The sequence below is a fragment of the Haliaeetus leucocephalus genome, unplaced genomic scaffold (assembly GCF_000737465.1).
Source record: "Haliaeetus leucocephalus isolate CR32 unplaced genomic scaffold, Haliaeetus_leucocephalus-4.0 Scaffold273, whole genome shotgun sequence".
In the NCBI taxonomy this organism is placed as follows: domain Eukaryota; kingdom Metazoa; phylum Chordata; class Aves; order Accipitriformes; family Accipitridae; genus Haliaeetus; species Haliaeetus leucocephalus.
The window spans coordinates 11114500-11141668 of record NW_010972709.1 but is presented as its reverse complement, the minus strand read 5'-3'; the positions used below and the strand labels follow the sequence as shown (position 1 = coordinate 11141668).

Here is a 27169-nt window from a genome sequence, read left to right as displayed (position 1 = left end):
GGGGGCCCGGCTGGAGCCCGAGGCCGGTGACCCCGCTGGCTCCCCTCCCGCGGCCTGCGGGCAGAAGCCCGGTCCCGCCAGCTCCGGGCGCCGGGGGCGGCTTCGGCCCCGCGGAGCGGGCGCCGGGCAGCAGCTACCGTGCGCCTTCCCTGGGGCCGCGGGGCTCGCCGGACCGGGAGGCGGGTCCTGCCCTTGCGAGGCGGTGTCGGTGGTTGCGGAGCGGCGGCTCGCTGCTGACCTCTGCCAGGCGGCGGACCCCCGGGAACAGAGCCCAGGCTGAACAGCCAGACTATCCACGGGTGTTTTCGAACACGGTGTCGGTCAGAAGCGTCGATTAAACGGTTTATCTGGGTGGTCCGGCAGGGAGCGGGGTGTCTCTTAAATGGAGTTTGGGTTTTCCTCTCTCGGTGTCATTGAACACCCTGGTGTCAGTTGCGAGGGGAATGCCCTCACTATTTCTGTCTCTGTCTTTCAGATTCCATGTCTGTGCAGCGGTGCCTCGTGTTTACTGTGCCGATGTTGCCCCAACAGCAAGAATTCAACGGTGACGCGTCTTATCTATGCCTTCCTCCTCCTCCTCAGTACTGCTCTTGCCTGCATTATGCTGGCACCAGGGATGGAAGAGCAGCTGAAAAAGGTATGGAGGGGAAAACCTCTAACTGTTTGCAGAACCATTACTTGTGCCAGTGACTATCGATTCTCTTTACTTGGAATGGGTTACATGAGAGACACAAACACCCAAATGTGCTTTGTCCCCCGAGTTAAGAGGCTGTGTGTACTAAACGGCTTCTAGCTGAAATAGCAAATTCGGTGAATGTACATTTTTTAAGTACATGCCTGGTGTCTGAAACCTGACCAGACCTGGAGGTTGCCAGTTGTTATCAGAGGCCTGCTGCTTTGGTATCTTCATCTTCCTGGATGCTTTTAGTGATGACATGGGGAAAGAAAGGCAATGATAAGGTCTATGCAGGCTGGCTGAGCACAAGGTCTTTTGTTATCAGATCTCCCAGAAGACAGCTGACTGAAAGCCATAGCTGTTAAGAGTGCTTAAAGAATGTAATTGCAAATGCAGACATAAATTCACAACTAAATGTGTCTTTACTCAGATACCTGGATTTTGTGATGAGGGGCTTCATACTCGGATACCGCATATGGATGGCTTTGTCAGCTGCGATGTGTTTGTTGGATACAGAGCTGTCTATCGAATCAGCTTTGCCATGGCAGTGTTCTTCTTTCTGCTCTCTCTGCTTATGATAGAAGTGAAAACAAGTAATGATCCAAGAGCCTCGGTACACAATGGGTATGTGTATGGGCCAGCTGTCTCGTCTTCCAACTTGTTTCTTCTCTCAAGTTTTTGTGGAACACAGTGGCAAATTGTTTATGAATACATTAATGGCCTTGAGTTTCTTTTGAACTGAATACAGAGTAACGCTTTAGTTTCCTAAGAAGCTTCCTATTTATGTAATGTGTTCAATGTACTGATAATGCTTTGAGGTTGGGTAGCCAAAAGGGCAGTGCTCTGGGCACCCCAGTGTGTTTCCACAGAGATGCTAGATTTCAGCTAGTTTATATCGCCATCCTTGTGCTGACTCTAGATCTCATTGGGTCATGCACTCGGCCAGTCTGACTCAGTAAGCCAGCAGAAACTGGTTTCTGATTTCTGATTCACAGATTTAACTGGGTTAGTTCTGGGCTAGATGACTGAATTTCGTAGTCCTTTAATTTGAAAGGGTCCCGTGGAGATCACACGATCCAGCCCTCTGGTTAGAGCAGGAACAATGTGGAGCAGGTTATTCAGGGTCTTGTCTAGTTGAGCTTTGAATGTCTCAAAGGATGGGGATGCTTTGACCTCTCTGGGCACCCTGTGCAATTTTTTCCAGTATCTAATTGTAGTTTCTCTTTTTGCAGCTTGCATATGTTGCCTCTTGTCCTTCCACTGTGCAGCTGCAAGAAGAGTCTGGTTTTGTCTTCTTTTAGGCAGTTGAAAACAGCAATTAGACCTCCCTTTTCCCTTCTCCAAGCTGAACAGGGCAGAGTTAGCCTTCTTCCCTGCAAGGATGAGCTGCTGACTCATGTTCCGTTTGCTGGAGCAGGAGTCCTCTTTCAGCAAAGCTTTCTAGCCAGTCAGTTCCCAGTCTGTCCCGTTGCACGGGGTTCTTCTGTCCCAGGTGCAATGCTGTGTATTTGCTTTTGTTGAACTTTGAGGTTTCTGTCAGTCCATGTTGCCAATGTATTGACCATTCCTTCACTCTCTCCCCCTGATTTGGTGAACATCTTTATCTGTTATCCCACTGAACACAACTTTTTTTTTTTCTTTAAATTTCTGTTAGACACTTACCAATGTACAGCAAGCTGCTTGCAGATCATGTAAAACATGACTATTGTGTGCAGAGTAAGACCAGTATTTTCAACTTATATCTTCTTTTAAAGGTTCTGGTTCTTCAAAATAGCTGCCATTGTGGCTATCATGGTTGGAGCGTTTTACATTCCTGAAGGGCCTTTCACAACAGGTACGGTTAATATGTCATCATGGAATTCTGTTTAATAAACTCAAACCTTTTCACAGACTTACCAGGTTCTAGTTGCAGTAATGAAAGTTATCTTGTAGAAGACACAGATTCTGTCCTATTTCAGAGTATCTTGGTGCATCCGGTATTTTGGTGACCAACTGAAGTTACTGCCAATAAGCAATCTCTTTTCAAGTGCATAGGTGTTGGGTATAAATAATTTGGTACTCCATGACACGATCACTACTGGGCTGAGTCTTCTGACACTATTTAGATTAGAAGCAGCTCAGAACACTGACAAGTGCTAAATACTTTCCCAGTCTCTGAAAAACCTGTGCAAGAAACTTACTGTCTGGCCACATCACAGGAACATGAAAAGGCTGTTGATCCTCAAAGAAATGTGGCATGATGGTACTTATGTACACAAAAATGTCTCTTGTTAGATCTTGCATTCATTCTGAAAACATGTTGGGCTAAACATTCCCAGGCTCAGCTTGACTAGCATAGGCTGCACCCTTGAATAGCTGGGACTCCCTGCATGCTTCTGCAGGATGGAGGCCGAAGTGATTAACAGCATCTGCATTTCTAAATATAGTTTCAGATTTTTTTCATTATTTGTCTTTGGTATAATTAGGAGTTAGTTATTTATTTATTTAAACTGGGGTAGCATGCAAATGATGAAAGCTAACCCTGTTTTTCTTGCTCCCTTTTTCTAGCTTGGTTTGCTATTGGTATTTGTGGAGCCTTCTGCTTCATTCTTATCCAGTTGGTACTTCTTGTGGACTTTACTCACTCCTGGAATGAGAGCTGGGTTGAGAGAATGGAGGAGGGAAATTCTAAATGTTGGTATGCAGGTAGGAATCTTAATCTGTAAAGGATTTGTTTTTGCTGGCCAGTACTCTACAGAGTATCACTTACTAGTTTGCAAACATACCTAGAATTACACTCCACAGTCTCCTTGAGTCACTCCTATAAACATTTGGAATTAATAGCTGCAGTGTTGCCTTTTTCTCATTAAATAAAATGCAAAATATTCTAGGCTTGTGATTAGCAAATCTGACAGTCATAACAAACAAGACTTGGCTAGTTTGCAGTGCAAGTGCAGAGCTAGTTGCCTGGATATCTTCAACTCTAACTTAGCTTTGCCACCTCCCCTTCCTCAGGAAGTCAGTTATGTCAATGACAGTGGCTGCAGTACAACACAAAGCATGCCTCAGCCCATGTTCCCAAGCTGACCACTAAATTACAAAGTGCTAATTGTTGTGGTTCTTTGCTCATAGCTACAAATGGTGCAACAGCATTTTGTAGCTTCTTATAAAGAACATAGCAGAATGGAAATGAAAATGGGTGGCCTCTAGCATAGCAGGGGCAATTCAGGGCTTATAAATAGCCCATGAGAAGTGTGCAAAAAGCACTCGCATTTTGACACTGTGGCTTGACATCAGTTAAACAAATTAAACTGCTGCTGAAAGGCAGGTCTTATTCCCTTGATGGCAGCATTAGGCTTTCCTCTGAGCTACACTACTTAGTGAGCCAAAGCAGAAATTTAGCCATACCTAATAAAAAATGCATTCTGCTAGTCTAGCTTTCTGAACCAGACTTCCAAGTGAGGAAGGGGGACTGTCTCTTTACAGTGGTAGCTGGTCATTAAATCACCTTAGATGTACTGTTAAAATACATGCATATTGTAACAGTTACTTTTTTCCCCCCCTCCAGCTCTGCTGTCCTGTACAAGCTTGTTCTATGCCTTGTCGCTGGTTTTTGTTGTTCTCTTCTATGTTTTCTACACAAAGCCGGATGACTGCACTGAGAACAAGTTCTTCATAAGCATTAATATGATCCTGTGCATTGCCGTTTCCATTGTTTCCATCCTTCCAAAAGTTCAGGTATTACTTTTCTCTGCTATTTTCTTCTGAGATACAAAGCATGGAAGTAAGAAAGATGTAGTACCAATTCAGACATAAGAACTTTAAAATTTGACTATCCTAGCTATGCTAGCTAGGAACATTTGAAAAAAAAAAAAATCTTGCTCTGAAACCAATGCACTATGTAGTGATGTATTTTTCTGAAGATAGGCTTTTTTTGGCTAACGTTGTTTTGGACTTAGTTTCCATGTGGGGCACTGCTGGTGTGGTTTTAGTGGTGATGGTTCTGGCAGAACGGAGAAACCCATTAGGGAAAAGCAAAATAAGATGGGAATTTATTGGATTAATACTGTGGCTTTGAAAGTATGGGTGAGCATGTTTAATATGAGAGGAAGCTTGCATGTTACTTGATTCTCAACTGGTATTGTTCAAATTCTCCCACTCTACTCAGCGCTTGTCAGGCCACACCTGGAATACTGTGTTCAGTTTTGGTCCCCGCTCTGCAAAAAAGATGTGGACAGGCTGGAGAAGGTCCAGAGAAGGGCCACAAAGATGATCAAAGGACTGGGAAGCCTGCTGTATGAGAAAAGGCTGAGAGAACTGGGTTTGTTCAGCCTTGAGAAAAGAAGGCTTAGGGAGACCTTATCACCATGTTCCAGTATTTAAAGGGTGGTGACAAAGAAGATGGAGACTCCCTTTTTACAAGGAATCACATGGGAAAGACAAGGGGTAATGGGTACAAGTTAATCCTGGGGAGATTCCAACTGGACACAAGAGGAAAATTTTTCACAATGAGAACAATCAGTCATTGGAATAATTTCCCCAGGGAAGTGGTGGATTCCCCAGCATTGGACACTTTTAAGATTCAGCTGGACAGGGTGCTGTGTCACCTTGTCCAGACCATGCTTTTGCCAAGAAAGGTTGGACCAGATGATCCTTGAGGTTGCTTCCAACCTGGGATTCTATGATGAAATAAATCACATGCTAGATTCATATCTACAAAACTGCTAAGCGAGCTGGGATTAACTCAGTCTTGGGCACCAAAAAACTGGATTTGGTTTGCTTATTCCTTCCATGTTCGAGTTGCTCACTGCATAAATTGTATTACTCTAAGGAGTTTCTTCCGATAGAACAAAGCCCAATGCATTTCTAAAAAATAAAAAGTTTTTCATGCTAAAAATTGTTGAATCTGTGGCAGTAGGGTAAAACTATCCAACTGTTGCTAAAACTTGCCCTATTGACCCTGGCTTGCTATTCTGTCTTTGAACAGGAACATCTGCCTCGCTCTGGCCTCCTCCAGTCCTCTGTTATCACACTCTACACCATGTATCTCACTTGGTCAGCCATGTCCAATGAGCCTGGTAAGCAACAGAAGCTGTGATGGGGTTCATAGTTATCACAGATCACTGTGTGGGGATTGCTGAACTGTGTAGATAAAATCTAGTGAGGCAGTAAAGCTGACTTTACTGAAACCATCAACTTGCCTCTTTCCAGAACTGAACTGGGGTATTTGTGAGGGGAAAGAAAACAGTGTCAGCGCACTCTGATTTCTTTTATTTATTACACCCTTGCCTAGCTCACAGGAAGGAAGAGGATATTCCATGCCATTCCTGCCTCTGGGGAATCTAAGAGATCAGCAGTTAAAGGAAATAAAAAAATTGCAAGCTTACCTGTCATCTTAGCTAAATGCTGGCAAAACTCATCTCTCTCTAATCTGCCTTGAAATCCCTTTCAGAACGAAACTGTAACCCAAGTTTGCTGAACATCATTACCCAGATAGCTACACCCACAATTGGTCCAGCAAATACTACTGTTGTACCTGCTACTCCAGCTCCACCCAAGTCCCTACAGTGGTGGGATGCCCAGAGTGTTGTTGGATTGGTTATCTTTGTCCTTTGCCTCTTGTATTCCAGGTAGGATCTGCACTGCTATCAAATGAGAAACAATTGGGATTTGTCTGCATTTTTTGTTTGAATCTGGGTCTAGTGAAAAATGTACCTGCATTTATTCATATCCAGCTGCTGTCTCAATCCCAAGCCCAAATATGGCTAATAAGACTGTATTCTGTTTTGTGGCTGAGGATAGGCTTTATTAACTCAATTCAGGTAACAGAACAAAATGTGTTATGAGACCTGGACTAGGAACACTGTTTAATTAGGTTAACAAGAGCTTGGATGAAAACAGATCTCTCTGAGGAGTTTCCTTGTGTTTCCAGATGGATTTTTAAAAAATGTCATTTGCTAGTCCCAGACATTCATTGTGGTCTGTTGCTTGCTTTATTAGCAGACATAGCTAACTGAAAAGGGAGTTTTAACCATGTCTGTCTTTGGGTTACGCTGCAGCATTCGCTCTTCAAGTAACAGCCAGGTGAACAAGCTGACCCTGTCTGGGAGTGACACTGCTGTTCTGGAGGAGACTCTGGGAACAGGCAGTGGGACTGCAGAGGAAGGAGAAGTGCGCCGTGTCATGGATAATGAGAAGGATGGTGTTCAGTATAGCTACACCTTCTTTCACTTCATGCTCTTCCTTGCCTCTCTTTACATCATGATGACACTCACCAACTGGTACAGGTAAGAGCAAGACAGAAAGCAATGGGTTGTATGTGCCAGCCAGTGTTGCTAGGTGAATAGGAGACTCAGCTACTCCTGCCAAGCTGGTTAAGGTGCTGTCCCTATGCCAGTTGCACTTTCTCAATTTTGTGTTGCTGAATTAAGGTGAAAAAAGGCAAAATCAGCAGCTGTAGTCCTAGTAGACTGCTCCACAGCTGCAAGGGCAGGAAGCATAGTTACCATCCTTCAGATAGGCAAGTGGCAGGAAGGATACATCTGAAATTGGCTTGGGGTGGCCTCCTGGGAAGTTTGTCCAAGGCCAGCCTAATGTTACTTACTGGCTCTTCACCCTGGTAAAGATGTGTAGGGACAGCCATACGTGCTACTTAAATGGAGATATGATTTCAGAGCACTTGGACATAGCCTCTGCTGCTGCAGCTTATAACTACTTTCCTCAGGACTGCCATATTATACAAACTAGCAAATATATTTACAGAGCAGCAGCCATCAGGAGTCTACTACATAGCGCTCTCAAATATTTCCTTTAAGAGTAGCACTAACATTTGCAAGCAGGTTGATTTTGAAAACTGGGTACCAAGAACAACAGGCTTATGAAGGAGATGCAGGAAATTGCTGGTTTAGTTGTCTCACTGTGCTCCTGCAAAGGCTCTTGCAGTGGAGTGTCCCAAATCATTGTTCTAACTTCAGCTTCATATGAGAGACAGCAAAGAATAGTGGAAGGTGCCTTCTATATCTATTAATTGACCTCTTTCTTTACTTTTTAGCCCTGATGCAGATTTTAAGACAATGACAAGTAAGTGGCCGGCTGTGTGGGTGAAGATAACCTCCAGCTGGGTTTGTCTCCTTCTATATCTTTGGACCCTAGTGGCTCCTTTTGTCCTTACTAGTAGGGACTTCAGTTAAATTGCTGCACCTGTCTGAGCTTACAAAAGTGGGAAACTTTTTGCTGAAAGCCAAAATGTTCATGTATTGCTTTAGTTACACTGTCTATGTTACTGTTTCTTATGTTGATATTAACATGCAGGTGGATAGAAAGTTATGTATTGCATAATGCTTGATGCAGAATCAAAATTATTATCTTCCTAGTTTAACTTTGTCATGATTATCTTATTACTGCCTTTTTAAAATTCACTACACCTGTGCTGTCAAAGCACAAAAGAAAATATCTGTTCTGTCCAATAGCCACAACCTTTCTATTGAATAGAAGTAACATTTAGCTAAATATGAAGTAATATATTTTAAAGAACAATTATATTCAGCATAATGCACTAGTATGCTAATGCTTCAGTTCCTGGAAGTGTAAGCCATGCTGCTTGATTTCTACATTCCACTGCAAAAGTTAGTTTATTTAAATTATACTTACCTTCCTGTGTTGTGGCAAAACCCCCCTTATTCCTCATCAAAAGAGCAGAACTTTGAGGTTGAAAAACAGGTTAACTCTAATTCCTTTTAAGAGCAAACTTGCCCTTTCCAAGAGGCAACTTCTATGGTAACTTCTTTTTTAGTATGTTTGCCAAATACTGAGTGGCAAGTATATGACTAGCTTAAACAACTTTATGATTATGGTGGAAAACTAGAGCTTCCAATTGATTTCACTTGTCTAATATGCTTATAAAAATAATGTACATGAAATGATTTTTATTGGCACTAAGGCATTTGCACTGTAAACTCATTTGAATAAAGTGGACTAACTACTGAAACTGTCCCAGCTCTGTTGAGAAGTGTTAAGAAGCAGCAGTTATTCTCCAGTACAAAATACTACATGCAATGATTAATAATTAGCTGCTGCAGTGTCCAGTTGGATGTGACTGGCTGTTTTTTCCATGCAGCAAATAGTTAAGTCATAATATATTTCCTTTGAAACAAATAGCATCTTCCATGTGATTCTCTGAATGTCAAATCCTATTCCTTGAAGTTGCTCAGGTACAGTTATTCAAGTAAGATTTAGTTCTGCAGTAGAAAGCAACACCTTTTTCTGATATAACACTGTGGCAATTATACTTAGTTGCAACTATGTGTTTAGTGTGGAACTAATTATATGTTGCTATTGAGTTTTACAATAAAATACCCCAACATGACACAAGGCAAACATTTAAAATATCAAATTAGCAGCTGTTACAATGTGTTTAATCACCCAGTCATGCATCATAAAATTACACATTTTGACCACTCCATTTTATAAAATGCAATATAAAAATAAATTCTGTCAAAATAAGATGTACACTTAACCACCCAACACCTCTAGGCCCACATATAACAGAAGGCAAAATTATTAGTTTGAATAACACTATGATTAACTCATGCCAAAATGAGATTTAACAAAAACAATACTTCACCCAGTTCCTGAAAATACCTCAGGGTTTGTAACACCCATTTGCAAGAGTATAAATTCAAGTACTTTTATGTATAGTATGCAGCTACCTTTTGTCCCACTTAATGCCAAAAGCCGTGGCTGCCCATTGCAGTTCAAGTATCTTTCCTTATTATGCATTGGATTTGGCGTTGGCTTATGTACTGAGCAAGGCATATAAACTCTGGAAACAAAGTTATTTCAAGTGGAAAAAAGAACAGATCAGTTTTAGTGCTGTAAAAAAAACAAACAAAACCCCCAATCTGTAAGCTTTTCCTATCTAGTCTCTTAATTTGCAGATAAGGAGACTGTATACTTAAAACAAGTATTTATTTTCCAAATGCTGACATAAGAAATTTTGGAAACAAACTGACTTCTTTAGCACTTACTAGCAAAGCTCAGAGCATTCTCAGCTCCATAGTCAGGCGCATATAAGACAGAGCTGTGCTTTCTGTAAGACAAGCCAAGCACAACTCTCAGAGTTCTAAAGTCAAGAAAGAGCAAATTAGAAGTAACAGTTCAATGCTTGATAAAAGCAAGCCTGGTTTAGTTCAAGCATCCTGACATCAACTGCCCAGCAGCCAGCTTTAAGAAAAAAAAGTTCTAGAGGCATAACACAGGCTATTTTCAGCATTGATAACATACCTTATCTATTATGTTTAAATCATACGCTTTATTCTTAGTTGCTCTGTGAGCAGAGGAGAAAAGGGGAAGGAGAGATGGATCTAGTTTGCCTGCTATTTAAGGCATATAAGAGAATATAAAAGCCTGAAAAAGGGTTTGGTTTCTGTAGAGGTTCCTCAGCCTTCTGCTGAACGCCACTAGATTTTTTTCTTTTTGAAGGACACTAAATTGAATTTTGAATATTCAACCTCCCTCTCCAGTAGTTATGTAAGGGGATCAAATTAGCTGTTCTTATAGGTTAACTGTCAAAATACCACCACTTCAAACCCTGCAGCACAATTAAGGAAAGAATATTAAATACCAGTCATGCCTTCACCTCCAGGAAAAATGGTCCATCCTATTTATTTATTTTTAATTGTACATTGTGGCTGGAATTAAGAGGCACTAAACTAACATAAACACCACTCTCTATGTTCTGGCAGTTAAAACAGCATGGGCAGCCACTTACCTTTCTAAGTCCTGGTGCTGTGTGCTACTGTCTTGCTAGGTGGCACAAAGAACTGAATTAATCTCTGCAAAACACGCAGCACATTCTGGTCAGAAATGAGCAAGTGGCTAGCAGTACTCTTTTACGTTATTTTAAGTAGATGAAAATGGTAGGGTTTTTTTTTTCCCCTGGCACTAAAGGTAATAGCTGTCAGAAAGGCATAAGAATTGACTTATAGAAGTAGGAAAAATCAGATGCTTTCAGTGAGGAAAATTAATCTCTTCCCACCTTTAATCTAAAACAGTTCAAGCAATTAGTTCCCTACTCCCACAAATTCTGAAATGCCACCCAGAATAAAGCTTCATGGATTACCCCTTCTCAAAGCCCAGTTTCCTTTTGTAATGCTTGGATGACAGGTATAACATTTGCTACCCCCTAGTTCCAGAACAAGGTCTGCTGCCAGATGAGGAAGTCATTACAGTAGTAGATGAGTCTCTCTTTGGCAGTGCAATCATGCTGTAGGGGGACTGAAAGAAGACAGACATTCAAAACAGAGTTTGGCACTTTGAAAAATGAATGTCTGAAATCCTCAAGATGCTTTAGTTTTATATTTACAGAAACATAATTGGTACCTGTAGTCACACTTGGCACTAATTAAAGATTTCATCCACAGAAAGTGCTTTAGAGATAAATCTCCAATTACAATGAATGTTCTTTTTCACCGAATAGTGAAATATTTCACCTTTATGTAACAGGGTGTGCTTTCCTGGTCCTAATGAGGTTTCCCATCTCCACACTATTATAGTGCAGAAAAACATGTGCAAAGAGTGTGCTGAGAGTTAAGTTCTAATTCAAGACCATTAAACAGATTGAACTTGGGGAGTGGGAACAGCTTATTTAGACATAGTTATCTTACCCTGGTTTGACATCGGAGTCTTAATTCTGTCTCTAGACAAAGACCTAGAAGCACAGGCATACAAGCTACAGGTAAATATTACAGAGATGATTAAAGTCTAACTTCATATAGGAACATGATAACCAAAGACAAAAGAGGTCGACGAAGTTGAAAACAAAGTTGTAACATTTCACAAAAGAGCCGACAAGCACAGTGAACAAAATGCTACAATACCAGGAAATTTAAGAATGTGCTTTCAAATAGCCTGTCTGCATTTGGTTTCACAGACGTAAACTCAAATTCTGCCCAAAGTAACAAGCTAAAGAAGCACCTTGCTGTCTCACATGAAGTATTGCCTTCTATACATCATATGCCAACTGCTGCAAAGCCTCCTTACAAATTCTGTGTATGAGTTACTTACCCAATTCCTCATCAGAACCAGCTGAAGAAAAGAACAACTGACAGTGTGGGAAGGTGGCTGCCATAGCTTTTTCTTATTTGGTCCTGAACCTCATTATTTGAAGCTGTTATCTAATCAAAAGCCTTAGTACTTTACCTGAAAGACTTCCTGTTTTCTGAAAATGAAGATTGCATCTGTTTATAATAAGCCTTGGCATAGATGTAGTGGTTAATCGACCAGTTATAGTTCTTCCTACTGTGAGGAAGTTTCAGAGATGATCTCCATACTGATATTCATGGATAAGAAAGTTTTGCTCTGTATTAATTTGAGACAAATATTCATTGAGATATATTTCAGAAATACCAACTCACAATCTGAACCAAGTGACAGAGGACAGGCCAAGTTAGACTTTTATGTTTTTAAGCAATCCTCACTGACAGAACTATATTTTGCAGGGTTCAAAAGCAGTTTTCTTGTCTTGGATTACTGGTGTTTGCAGAAGAGGAAGGAAACAGATGGTCAAAAAGCTAGTAAATAATCGTCATCACTTTTCACCTGTGTGGGTAGGGGATAAGAAGCCATCAAGCTTACCATCCTGCAGTATTTTTTTTTTCTTTATCATTAGAAAGACTAGGCCAGTTTGCATTATTCACACAGAGGTTGATGAGCCTCAAGTATTCTACATAACTTGTGCTCTTTGCTTTTATCCTCACCGAACTCTGCCCTGCCCCCATTGTGCCCTCTTCAGCTTCCTTTGGTTCTACAGTATAAAGTGCCTCAGCGGTCTGTTCCTAAACTGCAGGTTTAGGAGTAAGGCAGAGTTCACAACATCACCTACCAGAACAGATCTTAACTGTGCTGGAAAACTTCCTTTCACTGGTTTGTTAATAACAGTAATAGAGTTGAGGTTTCATGCCTCGCAGAGAATCATCACATTGCTTTTCATCAGCATCCCCGCTCACTAGCATGTCATGGGGAGAGCTGTCACACGGGAGAACCAGCTGTGAGAAATCATGCAGGAAGTCTTCTTCAGAGGCTAGCAGCAGCTCATTCCATGCAGAGATGTCCAGCTTCCCTGAAGTACCACCATACTCTTCAGGAAGGATCACTGGAGGAATGTTTTGATGAAGGGAATTCAGATCACAGCCATGAAGAAAAAACTGAAGAAAGCAAGCAAAAGATAGCTTGAACAGTGCATATCAAACTTTACAGCAAATTACTGAAACAGTCAGCTAACAAGTTTATTTTGAGCTAAAGAGCAAATTTTAGAAGTGATGTCTTTATGGGCAAGTGGCAGCATACAACATTGGGCAGGTGCAGTTAGACACACTACTGAGAGAAGCCTTGAGATGATCCAAGTCTAGTGCAGCCTAAATCCCAGCAAAAGAGACTTGACATTTGCTAGTCTGTGCAGAGGTTCCAAATTCAACTCATCCCCAAGTTTGTTCATGGGATTAGAAGTACTTATCCTTGTGGGAAAAAAAATCATCATCCTTTGCAGCTACATCCAGTCCTATGGAGAGGATACTCATGCCATGCAGGATGCTTGCATAAGAGTGAAGAGCAAGGAAGTGGCAACACAGATTTCCTGTGACACCACCTCATAAACAAAGCATTACTTGCCAAGATAGTCCAACCCCAGGGATGGAATTAGTGCCCTGAATACATAGCATAGGTACTAAAGTTCCATATTAATGTTATACCAATATTAAATTCCTCAAAACTTTTCTCTCGTGAAGAATTTTCCCAACAGGCATATTTTTAAACATTAAAGCAGAAAGGACAAGTTAGATCAAGTAAACAGCACCAACATTTCTCTAGCTGTGAGATTCTTCAATGATTTTTTTCTTGCAGTGGCCAAGCAAGGAACTTATAAACGTTAATGTTAAAATGACACAAATCTTACCCGGTTTGCTATCTTCTCCTTCAGAAAAGGCTTGATGATTGCAAAAATGCCTTTGAATATACGAGGCTCATTTATTATGTTAACAGCTTTTATTCGAATGGGGAATCCATCCTGAAGGGTAAAAACGAGATTTTTATAATTCAGTTTAAAAAAACATTTGCCACCTTCCTCTTTTTAAAATCTCCTGAGACTGACTGCCAGCACAACCCACTGGCTCCCAAACTTTCATCTGAGGTACCAATATGGCAACAGAAATGCATGTTGTAATAGGGAGTGGTCTTAGGATGAGAACCATGGGCATAAAAATAAAGTCAAGAGACAAGAAAACCTTGCATTGAGAAATATATTGCTGTCAGTAAATCTTAATTTTTCATGTTGTTCTTCATCTCCCCTGACAAGGACAGTTAGGTAATCACTGTCCTTTGGGTATTCCCAACCATGATAAGGATGCAGTTACAAAGTGATGACCCTAGCTTCTGAGGAGTGCACCACGCTCAGAGCCAGAGCAGGCTGGTTCTAGCGGTGTGTCCAACTACAAGATTTGGTGCCCAAGACACTCCAAAATGTGTTTTTATACAAGGAAGAAATCTAATATCACTATTTTTCTGCCATTCCAACTATTCTGTCATGCTAACTACAAAAGATAAACAGGCTGCGCTGCCAACAGAACACACAGTGTCTCTGATACAAGACAGTTTAAAACAACAGTTAGTTATGGGATTTCTGCTGGAGAAGTTTATTTGCAGAAACATTTTTCCAAGGCAAAAGCTCATGATCATCAATTAAGGTCTTATGTGCCACGGTCAAGTTTCTTTCCCTTGTAACCAGCTGTACATTGACAAAGCAAGCAGTTAACGCTTGGAGTGAAAAGCAGATAACATGCACTACAGGACTATTTTTCTGCTTACAAAGGTCAGTGAATTAGCTCATCTTTACAAGAGATGCAGCTCAGCAAGGTTGATGCAACATGTTTATATACCACCCATACCTTTACATCCTTCACCAAGTTCAGCTTTTGTGAATAGCTTCCACTAACAACAGCAGGACACCCATCACTTTATTTGTGCAAATTAAGTATGGGCGCAGACAGTTAAATGACTCATTTAGATCATAATTTAAAGGAGCAAGTTCTTACATAGGCATTCATAAACTCACTAGTCTCATCTCCATAAGTTTACCTGATTCCCCCTATCCTTCCTTATTCCCCGCCCCCCGCCAGAAACAACAAAGAACATAACTAGCTCAGGCCAGAATAAAAGTAATGAGGGAATGAACCCACTCAAGAGAAGTTTTCCTCATCTCACTCCTCCAGATAGTATGGTAGAACATCAAGTAAAATCATTAGACCTTCCTGCCACTTTGGCCAGGTTACTCCTCACTCCTTTCACCTTCCTATTTTGTACAACTCCACTTGTGCTTACACCCTTGCTCTAACTTGCTCTCCAATGTTTTCCTTCCAAACACCTAGTGGGAGATCCTTTTTATTACTGTCTCTTCTTTTGCTGCCCCTTATGCTGAAGAAGCTTCTCTTCCTTCAGGTGGCAGATGGAAATCCTCCTCAAATCACACCCATTCAAAAGTCCTCTCTGCAAAATTTTTGCAGCAGTACTTGAACTTCCACTTGCCCAGTGTCTTGGCTGACAGGAACCATTTAAATAACAAGCCATTCTTCAGCATTCAGGCAAAAAGGTGTCTTCTCTCTAACTGTAATTCATTGCTCTCTCTCTTCCTTACCACTACCTAGCAGAACTACTTTTTTCTCCTGTTCTAACTCAAAGTTTGCATTTGTAATGCAAATTTAGTTTTAGGGATGCAAAAGTCAAAAAAAGGGCAAGTGAGGTAAGTTGGCAAGGGCGTGAGAAACTGGTTGGGCAGAGACATGTTTTAACTCTGCTAGTAAAAGCCAAGATGCTTAAGTTTCTGGTGACATAGTAAAGAACTCTAGACACAGAAGCAGTCATTTACAATGCACAAGCTTATTTTCCCACCAGTTCAGGTCTTACCTGAAGAATTCCAATCACTTTTTTGGCTACAAAAGGACCAAAATGAGACGCCTTAGATAAGCTGACTCCTTTGTAGTCTGCCAGGATTACAATTCCATTCACCTGGGTCTCTTCGGACTGAATGAGTTTTTCTAACGTTAAGTATATGGCACGAATGTTCTCAGTAATCGGATAATTACTGGGTGTCCATCTGTCTGAGGTTACAAGACATGGATGGTAAGTTGAAGAGTAAATATAAGCTAACAATACACATTCCAAAAACTGATTTTCCATTTTCCTGGACTCTTAGAAGTTAGTCTTTAATAGCCACAGTCCTAGTTCAGAGCAGCCTTTCTTAAGCAAGACATAAATGGCAACTCATGTTTACTTCAGGGAGTAAAGGCAACGGTTTTAAGAACCCCGTTCTCCACCCAGCACAGCTTATTAGAAACAGTTTCAGCTCAGAAAGAAAGCAGGTAAATGGAAAAGAGGAGAACAAATGAAGACAAATTTACAGCAAGCCTGGCAGCACCGAATGCACATGGAAGGCTCTGATTGTTTACATGGGAGTCAAAGCCATAGGCTCCTCCCTCCACTTATTGTTAAAACAAATTACAAGCTTCTAACCATAGGCCAGCAGCCCTGTTTCAATTTGAGTTACTACATATTAATTAATTTTTCTTGAATCACCTAACATTTCATCAACCCACCTCATTGCATTTTCATTTTGACATAACTGCAGTTATTGCTGACACAGGAAAAGGAACTGGTATAATGTTGGCTAACAACAAACATGTCCCTTCACAAGCTAGCTTTTCAAATTTCAAAGAGAATCCACATACTCTGTGTGAGTAACCACTGTTCACAGGAAAGCAGGAAACAGATTTTTGGCCCAGACACACCTCAAAGACAGAGAACAAAGATATTCACGCATTTTAGTACCTGGGCGGATGCAGACAACATGGCGTCCCTCTGGGTCCAGACGAGGCAGCACAGTGACAAAACCAGACTCTAGGACAGGCTTTATTGCAGACGGCTTCAAGTTATTGAAGACCTCAGGCCAGCTCCTCCTACAGGTGTGGTAGTTCACCAGAAGCTGAAGCGCTCGATCATAATCAAATTTCCTGGCTCTAAGGAATCTTAGCAAAAAAGCATCGTCCAGGCAGGTCCCCAGGGAGGGATAGTCTTTGCACACCATATCTCGGAGTGCCTGCACATCACGGAGCCTCCATTCAGGTTTCTCCTGGAGCTCTTCCCGGGCTTTGGTAATGAGATCAGGAGACAGTGAGCAAACATACTTTGGCCGATCTGGCAAGAACTCGTTGTCTGATGGAGACCCTGCTGATGGACTTGTCCTGGTGCAGTCGCTGTCTCCTGACATAATGTAGCAGGAATCTGTCAAAAACCAAGCGCTACACATGATAAACAATCCCACAGACTAACAAGCATATTTGTTATTTTCATATTTATTATGTCCTGTATCCCTCCATTTTCCAGCTGAGGAGACTGCCCTTTCCAAAAACTGGCACTACAGCTAGAAGCACAGTTCAGGCTTTTTAATTCTCTTCCTAGGATTAAAAAGTGCAGGTTTTTGTAATCTCTTTATCCTGCATAGTGGATAGAAAACTACGTTGGATGAAACCTAACCAAATTAAAAAAAAAATAAAAATTAAAATACAAAGTTATACAGCTTCTTTGCAAAACACAAAATTTAATTTGCCTTAACATTTATTTCCTATGTCCAACTGGAAACTAAAGAAAGTAAACGCATCCCATTTAGGCAGGATTCTCATATTTGGTCAAGTTACACCCTCTTCTGAGAACCTCTCCTAGCTGAGTCCAGACAACCGGGAGTTTTCATTAACTTCTCTGGCAAATATGCGCATTGATCAGCACATCTGCCCACATGAATGTTTTGAGCAATTCAGGAGGAGCAGCATCCAGGAATATAAGAAACAGCTGCAGTTCACAAGACTGGATGAGCAGGTGAGAAAATTACAGACTCTTATGCCAGCATTGCGTGGGTATTAAGGTAGGCTTAATCTAGTTTTCAGTGTGCTGCCCATAGTTCTGAACTGGGAGCTTAATTTCCAAATCCAGTAGCAAGTGGATAGAGGCGAGTGAAAAATCATAAGATTACAAGCCTGGTGTACTTCCTATAGCTTGACCTAGGACTGGAAGGGAAAAACATACCTTTTTTTTCTGAGCTACTCCTATTCAGAGTCACTCATAGCACATTATACCACTCTTGGATATCACACAGGAATCACCTGTGAGAATAATACCTGTCCCACATAACCAGCTTCCTCCCGCAGTGGCAGACACCTGAACTGCCTACTTCTACCACACCTTCCCCAGGCTCCTCGGGGAAGGTCCCGGGGCACTGAGATCGCTCACAGGGACATGCTTCACCTCATTATAGCCTGGGCTGTGCAGGACCCAAACCCTTGGCCCCTGCCCTGACGGCCCGAGCGTCTGCCTGTGGGCACCGCAGGAGCCCCAGTGCCCTGCCAATGCTTCTGGCACTGAGGTGGGCATAGGGGCAAGAAGGCCCCCACAGTCCCTCAACCGGCATTACCCCCCCCCCACCCCTCCCCTCCCCTCAGCTCCGGCATTACCCCCCCACTTCCCCCTCAGCCCCAGCACCACCTCGCAGCCCTCCGCCGGCCCCAGACCTCCGCCCCGGGCCCAGCCCCGCCGCCGTACCGGAGCGCTCCCGCGCAGCACCGCCGTCTCCAGGCAGCGGCGCCCCGGAAGTACAGCGCCCGCCCGGAAATGGCGCACCCGCCGCGCAGACGCGATGGCGTCCGGGCCGTCAGGGCCGCGGCGTACCTCGGCGTCCAGGGCTTCGGTTCTCTCCGGCGGCAGTGGCTCCCGCCGGGTCCTCACCCCCCATAGGAGCCCCCTCCCACCCACCCGCTGGGCAGCGCCGCGCGGTACGGGTGTGGTTCGGCCTCAGGCCCAAAATGCGGGTGTTCCCCTGTCTCTGGTACCTGCCCGGTACAGCGTGAGGGAACCCCGCGACCGCTTCGTGGGGGCCGCTTCTGCCCTGTAATCCCACCTCATCCTCTTTCACAGCGACATTTCATTGCCTCCAGCCGTGAGCCACAAAGGCATAAATAGATATATATATTTTATATATATATATATATATATATAAAGCCTGCCTGGAACTGACCTTCGAGAGCAGGAGCACTGGCACGGTGACCTGACGTGTCCTCAGGGACTCTCCTTGCCAGACCTGGGCCTTCCTCCCCCATCTGTGGCCAAGCCGGTATCTCTGAGACAGTGGCGACCTCGGAGGCTGTGAACAGGGGAAAGGCAACCAGGAATGGGCTCACAGCACTGTGTGTGGGCCCCAGAGCCTCTCCCTGCCAGCCAGAGCTCCCCAGCGAGCTGAAAGCCAGAGCAGTTGCAGAATTAACGTGGTCAGAGCTAGGGGAACCTCAAAGAAGGGTCCAGGCAAGCGCAGCTGGCTCCTGTGGTGGGATGGGAGCGGGGCCCAAGAGATGTGCTGGCTGTAGCCTGGATTTAAATGCCAACAGAGGGACTAAATGCTAATAAAGGCAGAATTTGGGTGGGTTGGGTTTTTTTCTTTTGTTTAAGTTTGGTTTCTGAGAGGACAGAAAGCCATATCTCACAGGTGTTCAGATGGTGATGCCTGACCTCTCTGCATGGAATGTGTAATAAAAATAAGATGGTCATCCCAGGCTTGCTGCATTAAAAAGGGTTCAACGGGGAGTGCTGGGGAGGGGGGAAAAGTACACCTCTTTAACCCCACTGATCAATGGATGCAGAATTAGATTGCAAAACGGGCTCAACATCCTGCTAGGGACTGTCCCCAAGCTGGACGGTCCCTGTGAGCTCGGTGGGTTCTGCTCTTTTCTCCTGGCTGTAATCCGGGTTTTCAGCCAGGAGAGGGAGTCAAACATAGTTGGACAAAGAGCGGGAATCCCAGGAGCCCACAGTGGGAAACAAGGCCCTTCTGCAGCATCTGAGATTCAGCTCTGATTTATTTATCTTCCAAGGTTTCAGCCTTCCAAAGTGGAAAATGTTTCAGTGACACTGTGCCTAGCGAGACATACACCAGCATGGAAACAAATTGAGTGTGCCACAGGCGTTTACCTGCAGAGAGACATTTCAGAGAAGGGGAGTACACTGATTCAACCCCATGCTGATGTTCCAGTCCAGCCCTGCTTTGGGCCCAGCCAGCTCAGAGCTGTATGCAACCTGGCAAGCTGAAGCCCTAAGCTGGGACCAGCTTGGATCTGTGTGAATTAGACCTATTTGTGATGTTGCTTCATGCCTTTTCCAGTAGATCATGGGATAAATGAGGTTGGAAGGGGCCTCAGGAGGACAAGAGACCTTACATTGCTCCCATTTCCATTTGTACCACTCCTGGGCACAGAGATCTGAAGCACAAGCATGAGAGAAGCAGCCAGGCGGGACCTGGAGTCCCTGGGCAGAGGTAAGAGCCTGAAGGTGGCAGCTGCAGACACAGTTTGGAGGGAGAGAGAAGGTGTGTGTTGGGGACGTGGGTCTGTGGCCTCAGCTGAAGGGATGAAGGAGGTTCCTGGATGCACCTGATCCAGCTGATTGCTGAAGTTAGCAGAGAGGCAGGGCTGATCTGAGAAAAGGCTTCAAAACACCAAACGGCTGGGAAGTACTGGAGCTGCAAACAGGAATTTATGCTACAGGTTGCAAAATCTGGTTGGAATTTGCACCCCTCAAGTGAGGAAAATTTAGCAGGGAGACGGCAGTTTCAGACCTGCCTGGTTAATAGCTGCTGCAACAGGATGTTAGGAATAAGCAGGGATGTTTGAAAGGAGTGGTGTGTGAAGGAAGCTCTGCTTTGGGGAACAAGGGCAGGAAACAAGTGAGAATCGGTAGCAATCACACTGAGAGTGATATGAAAAAGGATATTAAAATAAGAGCAAGAGCCTTAGGCAGGTAAGAGAGAATAAAGAAGGAAAGTAGAAGTGAGAATACTGCATAGTGCAGAAGGATTGGAGGTGAAATATAGTTTGGGGATGGTCTCCAAATGAAGTAACTATCTTACCTCAGTTTTCCTTATGTGGCGAATGTTGAACTGAAGTTGAGCAGTGGGTGGTGAGTGCAAGTGAGGGGTTCAAGCACCAAGCCAGGTTGTAGGGGGAGTTTTAAAGTACTGGCACATGAAATCACAGGAACGGTAGCAAGAGTTTCTGTAATTTACTCTACCTGGTGTTGGAACCCTGTGACTAGAAACCAGTAAAGGCAGAACCTGTCTATAAGGAAGTAAAAGCTAAAAATTGAAAACAAACATCCGGGCACTGACAGTTGTCCCCTAGCTGAAGAGTTTTGTCCTTACCCACAGCTGCAGGAGGGAGAAGGACATACTGCACCGCATGCATGCAACCCTCCCCAGCCGAGAGGAGATGAACCGCACCAACTCTGCCACTTCATCAGCTCCAAATCTACAGTATTTGCAGGAGCTTCAGTCAGGAGTTGTGTTGCCTGACCTTGGGAGCCACACTGGGAGCCCCATGGGGAATCCAGCCCTTCTCATGTTCATGTCTCCTATCACATGCGATTCATACAGGAGCTCTGCTCCTGGGTGCTCCCACGCCCTGCCATTGTGTTATAAATGAATGGCTGTTGGTGTTGGTTGATATTTAATGAAGCCCATGTAATACTCTTCACTCATTTACTTAACTGAACAGTCTTAGTACCCAGCCTGGGAAAGTTATCTTGGCTTCTTTAAGCTTTTCTACCATTAGTAATAAACATTTTACAGTCTTGGCAAGCTGAGGCTGAAAACAGCATGACTTCAAACAGCATTGCTCACAGAGAAGGCTTTAAACTGATACTAAATCTCTAAACTGTGCAAACATAACAGTCCTGTAATAAAGATAATCTATGTGCAGTTCAGGCCAAGAGGGGCTTTGGTACTTGGGGTGCAGGTGGGACCTCTGGTCCCCACAAATTACAGAACACTTTTGGGCAGCTCAGCATCAGAACAGAGAGCCACTAGTCCTGTAATGCTGGGCGAGGTCTGCCTGTGCGTGGGGCCGTGTTGTATCTCAAGCATGAGCTTCTTCTATTGCACCTGTCCAGCAGAATGGAAAGGGCTGTAGAGAAATGGCAGCCCCTACTAATCCTCACAGGCCAGGCCACACCAGGCTGGTGTAAACCTGCTCCAGACATGGAGCCTCACCCATGGAGCGCTTGGCTGTGATACAATCCAACAGCTATTCCTCTGCTCTCAAAGGGTGAAGTGACTAAGAAAATATGCCCTAAATTACCATAAATATTCATGGTCTCAAAGCCTGGAAGTGTACATCCTCCAGGACAGGCTTCCATGCCTGCTCTCACCCTGCATGTCATGGTGTGAGGAGGGGATCTCACGGATGACAACCTCAGTTGTGAGAAGCAGACACCGTGCTGCAGAGCACTGCCCCTGCTCTGCACATGCGCTCCCCACGCACGTTATGGCAGGCCAGGCCCACATGCAAAGCTATGGAAACAGGCACTAATATGCAAATGCACACAAATCTGTAGCATCTGCTGCCGAAGCAGCTGTGCACAGGCAGGCACCCCCCACCCAGGCATGTAAAGTCATGCTAACGTGCAGTTAGACCACCAGGAAGCCAAGCGTGTGGTGTGACACAGACATGCAGCCGTACCCAGCCCAGGCTTTGAGAGAAGACTTCTTCTCTTCTTGGCTTTACTAGCTTCAAGAGCAGCAGTGTTTTTGCAAAAGCTTGGCAAGGAATGTGCTTGGCAGGACCTCTGAATGTTTTCAATATTACGGGATTTCCGTAGTTTAATTTCATAGAATCATAGAATAGTTTGGGTTGGAAGGGACCTTTAAAGGTCATCTAGTCCAACCCCCAATTTACTGCAAAGTGAGACAGTGTTTTCCCAGTCTTTCATTGCGTTTCGCGGTGCCCTTGCACACTGGAAGGAAAGCAGCTGTTTCTGTGATAGGAAGGGTCCTTGGCAGGATTAGCCCTCACGGGGGGCTGTGAAGGTGCTGCTCAGGGACCTGTGCTCCTTGCCAGCCCCTTCATGGCAATGGCTGCAGTGCTGCTGAGCATGTTAGAGCAGTTAGAAACACTCGGGTTTGCTCCTGTAGGAACCTGGTTGGTAAATGGTATAGGATAATTTCCAGGGGCAGAATGAAGGAAGCACTGCTGCTCCCTGGGTTGGACTGGATGCTTTAACTCTTGGGGCTTTCAGTGTGGTCTCCATCACAAGCCCTTATATCAGTGGGAAGGAGTGAAGCAGGGTTGGGTGTTGGAGTAACCCCTAAGTAATATCTCAGGCACTTGCACAGCCTTGGGGTGAAAGAATGCAGCTGCGTGGTGGGCTGTGAGGAGCCTGGAAATAGTAGGTTTTCAATGGAAATGTAAGAGCCTGTGATGCTGGAGCTTCTCCACTGCCTCCTCTATGGGCATGCAGCACAGCAGTTCTCCAGTGTGCTCTCCCAGGTGAGAGGATGCTGCTCCAAGACCACACCTTAAGGTAATTTTAAGAGAGGGCTAAAAACCACCCAGAACTGAGGACCCCCATGGTTGTCCTTTAGCTGTGCCAGGAGTGCTGTAGTCCAGAGTCAGGGAGTCTGAGTCTGGCACTAAGGTTTCTCTTTGCTGCTTCTGCCTCAAGTTTTTTTTGTCAGTTGCTTGCCATCTTAGCTGGTGCATGAGCTGGGGACCTCCATGTCTATTTAGGCGGACCTTTAAGGCTTTGTATCCTCTGCAAATCAGCTCTGAGTGGATCCTAGGATATGGATGAACCAGTGCACTCCAAGTCGGTGGTTAATGGTAATACTAACCTATTGGCAGGATCAATTAATGGGTGTTTTTAAGGCACAGTAAAGTTTTGGAGCATCCTGGAGAGGAACAGAGAAGTGTATTATTGAGTTACTTTATTGTAATGATTTTCCTGGTCAGTGAGGGGGAACATGTCATGTTCCAGCCAGTGCTAACACCTGGGTTGGCAGCTGCAGTGAGCAATTCCTGTCCAAATCACAATGTTTTCTGCTGTGGGTGTTTATCCAGGCATGTGCCTCAGGCAGCTCTTGCACTGTTTATTGCACCCATAGCAGTTTCTAGGAGGATGTAAGGAATCACAACAGCTCCCGAGACCAGAGTCATCTGGTGTGGGGTCCCCCAGGCTCAGAAGGACTCCCTGGTCTTCATGTGTGCGTGGGGTCACAAGGGACTGCAGGCCCCAGCCTGGCAGAGCTGCCGGATGCGAGGGACTGAAATGGAGCATGGCCTGCAGAGCCCTGTGGTTTGTGTAATCCATATCTTCTTCTGCAACTGATCTCCCAAGTTAGGGGTGGCCTCAGGGCTCTGAAAGCTGATGAAGTAGCCATGACCAGGCAAGCCTACCATCACTTCAGGTCTAAAGCCAGAGTAAGCCTTGGAAATACAGCTCCCAAACCACCTTCCTTCCCAAGACCCAGGTTAAACTCAGAACTCTTCTCCCCCTGGGCTTGAACTGGGAGCACTCTGTTGACCCCAGCAGCCTCTTGTCTCTTACACAGGACACTGAACTGAACGACATGACTGCAGTCTTGTTTGTGCCAAGCTCTCCTGCTCACTCTACACCTAACGAAGCTGACACTATATTGCCATTTTTATTGGCCTGGCTGGCAATTTTTCAGGTGCTAGGTGTGTTTATGATTATCAGGGTCACACCTCAATTAGGAATGGGGAGAGGGATTTTAAACATACCCACACCTTACCCTTCCTTCTACAACCTCTCTGAGTGGAAAGGGGTTGTACAGTGTGTGGCCTGAATTCCCAAATTGGTTGGTGATATTTGCACCCAGCCTTGAGGGACTGGCCAGCCTGGCACACAGAATTGCCTGGCTCAGCAGTGCCACGTTGCTGAGCCGTCCCTGCTGCCTCTTGTTCATCACTATCTGTGCCTGTGTGTGTACTTGCAAGTTTAATAGCAGCAGTAGTTGCTTTTGTCAGAGATGGTATGCAGGCCATAAAACTCGTTTGCCTTTTTTTTTTTCTTCCACTGAGATATGAAAGCTGTGGAAAAGGCTCCAAAGCCTGTTGGTTATTTCAGATGAAGGTTATGTAAGGAATATGAAAAGAACGCATTTCATAGTGGCCAGAGGACCTAAAAAATACCACTTTCACAGATCTTTGGTTGGACATTGTGAGAAGATTTCACGGCTGGAGATACTGCTCTCCAGGAAATCATCCTTAGTCTAGGTTGCAAGCACAGATGAGGTCAGTAAAAAGCTCTCATGTCCAAAAACAATGTAAAGAAGTTGTGTCTTAAAGGCCAATACTAGCTGTCTCTATGGCAGCCACCTCCTGTGACATAGGTCATTGCTTGTGGGCTCCAGGGAGCCCAGCAGGATAAAACGCAGCCCATGAGTGGCAAGACCAGTGTCTCAGGGTGATTCCAGGCTGGAGTGACAAAAGAGGTGAGGGTTGGGATCAAGAACGCCACTTAAGGACAAGGCTGTCTCTGGGGCAGTTTGTGGGTTTTTTTCCAAGTAAGCTGAATCCAGCAATAAGAAACCTCCTGTAGGTACTGCACTGATTTAAGATTAACCAGGTAAAGGGCAACCTTGATAGAGCAGTTCATGGGAAGGAATCCAGGAGAATTTATTGCTTCAAAGATTTGATATTACATATATGGAGTTTTTAGGGCATATACCCAGGTGAAACCAACCATGGGTCACATGGTTCCTGTGACAATCAGAGGAGTCCTGGTTTTTATTCCAGTTTAAAAAGAAGAAACTAACTCCTTTTCCTTCTCTTGACTGGACTAACCACTCAGTCGTTATCTGAGATAACACAGGTCCTGCAACTGCCTTTTCTGACCTTGTTCGGGGATTCAGCGGTGGCGTTGGGGCTTTGGGTCATCACGGGTGCACAGGTATTGAGGACATGTTATTTGAGGTCTGTCCTACTCTCCTGGGTCCTTGGCTCCAGACTGGAGGCAGGCTTTAAGTGCTGTCTCCACATGGTTCTCACAGTCTGAATCTCATCCTTGCATCTCATACGTGCTGACAGTTTTCACCAGTGTGACTGTCACTGGGAAGCCACTAGATATGCAAGTGGGATGGAAAATCAGGCTGCTTCTCATCTGTCATACCTGGGATGAGACTGCCTACCTCATTTCCCATGGCTGGAGATGGGGGAACATGAGGGGCATCTCCTGCAGGTCAGAGCTAAAAATGCTGGATGTTGTTCCTCCCCAGATACCTAATCTTTACAGCCATCTAGACCTCTCTCCCATCTTCCTATTATCTTCGTGGGCATGCTACAGCTGAGAGCAGGCTCCTGTGATCGGAAGAGCAGGTCATCAGGAGCCTTCTTTAATTGTCAGTGTATTTCTTCACCTTTACAACCAGTGACAAATTGACTTTCACTTTATCGTCTTATTGTGCCCTGTAGGCTCAGTCTGCCTTTGGCTGCACCTGCTGCCAGCAATACATTGGCTATATGTGAACCAAAGCAGAATCATCACCCCAAAGTGCTCAGAAATTACCTTTGAAATACAGGAAGGACTTAAAAATGAACATGTTTGAAATGCTAATAACATATTTGGGCTTCCTTTGCTTGGCTTTCGGAGTGTGGTTACTTCAAGTCTTTAAGCTCCCTGGAATCATGAAAGCAAATATTTACTCTCATGTTTGTTTTTCTTTTAATGAAAATTGGGATTGTCATTCAATCTTATGATTCCAGCACACATGGCTTCAGGACAGACACCAGCTAACATTAGGCTTGCCAGGAAATAGTGACAGCTGGCGACAGCATCAAACACTTGTTTGGGCTTTTTCCCCAACACACATATGCTTTGTGCTCAGACCAACAGGGAGGTGAGCCCCTTGATTTAAAATAAATCTTCCCAGAAGAAAGAAATCCATCTGTCTGGGAAAAGTTAGAAAATATTTTTGCATTTATTTCTTTTTTTTTTTTTCATGAATACAAACTCTAGTGAAGAAATATTCCTCTGTTTCCATTGGAAGGCAGTAACCAGCAAAAATTAATGTACAATATCGAGGAATGCTTGGTGCAAATGGACCAGAAAGGATTCCCCACAGAGTATGTCTACATACAGGAAAAAAGGTTGCTGCAGTTGGAAAAGACAGCCTGGTTATTATGGGTTTTTTGCATTTAATCTCCCAATTATAAATAATCAATATGATTTACAAAATAATTTACAGAAAATGATTGGATTCATCATTACAATAAATTACTCAGTACGATGCCACCAGCATTGAGAGATGATACAATGCTTCTGACACCATCAGCACAAGGTGAGGTGTTTCATTTTTGCATTGGAAATCAAGGGACAGACCTGCAGCTCCTCTGGCTGGGCTGGCTCAGATTCGTCCCTGCCAGGGACCTCTCGGCAGCCATGGTTCCACCAGCTTCATCTTCCCGAGAGGCCAGCGCCCCACAAAGTCTATGGTTAGTTAGAGCTGCTTTTGCCTTGCGCTGCCAAAAATTACTCTAAGCCTGAATTTGTGCAGGGCTCTGCGAGCTCCAGCCCTGCTGGCACCTAGATAGGCATGCGCTGGGAGCGGGAGGCTCCTTTCCTGGTTTCAGCTCTAAACCA

At 44.2% G+C, this 27169-nt stretch overlaps 2 protein-coding genes across 9 annotated transcripts in view; one reads left to right on the top strand and one right to left on the bottom strand.

Annotated features, from left to right (window-relative positions):
- The window catches only part of SERINC3 (serine incorporator 3), an 8821-nt gene extending 182 nt beyond the window's left edge, over positions 1 to 8639 (top strand). Inside the window, exons 2-10 of the mRNA XM_010569702.1 lie at positions 476 to 637; positions 1107 to 1300; positions 2431 to 2510; positions 3224 to 3361; positions 4224 to 4393; positions 5643 to 5733; positions 6108 to 6285; positions 6715 to 6942; positions 7707 to 8639. Coding sequence (XP_010568004.1) covers positions 476 to 637; positions 1107 to 1300; positions 2431 to 2510; positions 3224 to 3361; positions 4224 to 4393; positions 5643 to 5733; positions 6108 to 6285; positions 6715 to 6942; positions 7707 to 7845 — 1380 coding nt within the window. The 3' untranslated portion in view covers positions 7846 to 8639. The remainder of the gene's footprint in view (positions 1 to 475; positions 638 to 1106; positions 1301 to 2430; positions 2511 to 3223; positions 3362 to 4223; positions 4394 to 5642; positions 5734 to 6107; positions 6286 to 6714; positions 6943 to 7706) is intronic.
- Positions 8640 to 8724: 85 nt separating this feature from the next.
- Positions 8725 to 18346, bottom strand: TTPAL (tocopherol (alpha) transfer protein-like). 8 transcript variants are annotated; one of them, XR_774501.1, is made up of 8 exons: positions 18293 to 18346; positions 16529 to 16981; positions 15608 to 15801; positions 13605 to 13715; positions 12537 to 12858; positions 11320 to 11363; positions 10425 to 10488; positions 8725 to 9743 (listed from the first exon to the last, which is right to left on the bottom strand). XR_774501.1 is itself a non-coding variant. In XM_010569704.1 (6 exons), exons 2-5 carry the CDS (start codon positions 16965 to 16967, stop codon positions 12583 to 12585), a joined length of 1020 nt encoding a protein of 339 aa, XP_010568006.1. In that variant the 5' UTR covers positions 16968 to 16981; positions 18293 to 18346; the 3' UTR covers positions 9769 to 11363; positions 12537 to 12582. The 8 variants fall into 8 exon arrangements, 2 of the variants coding, with proteins under 2 accessions (XP_010568006.1, XP_010568005.1); XR_774498.1 differs by having other exon boundaries at positions 8725 to 9476; positions 9682 to 9743; positions 10425 to 12858; XR_774500.1 differs by having other exon boundaries at positions 11320 to 12858.
- Between the last annotated feature and the right edge of the window lie 8823 nt (positions 18347 to 27169).

Coding starts and splice junctions, on each gene's coding strand:
- TTPAL (XM_010569703.1), bottom strand. CDS start 16,967: ATGTCAGGAGACAGCGACTGCACCAGGACAAGTCCATCAGCAGGGTCT. Junction 15,802..16,528: donor TGTTGTCTGCATCCGCCCAG/GTACTAAAATGC, acceptor TTGTAACCTCAG/ACAGATGGACACCCAGTAAT. Junction 12,859..13,604: donor AGGAGAAGATAGCAAACCGG/GTAAGATTTGTG, acceptor TGCTTTCTTCAG/TTTTTTCTTCATGGCTGTGA.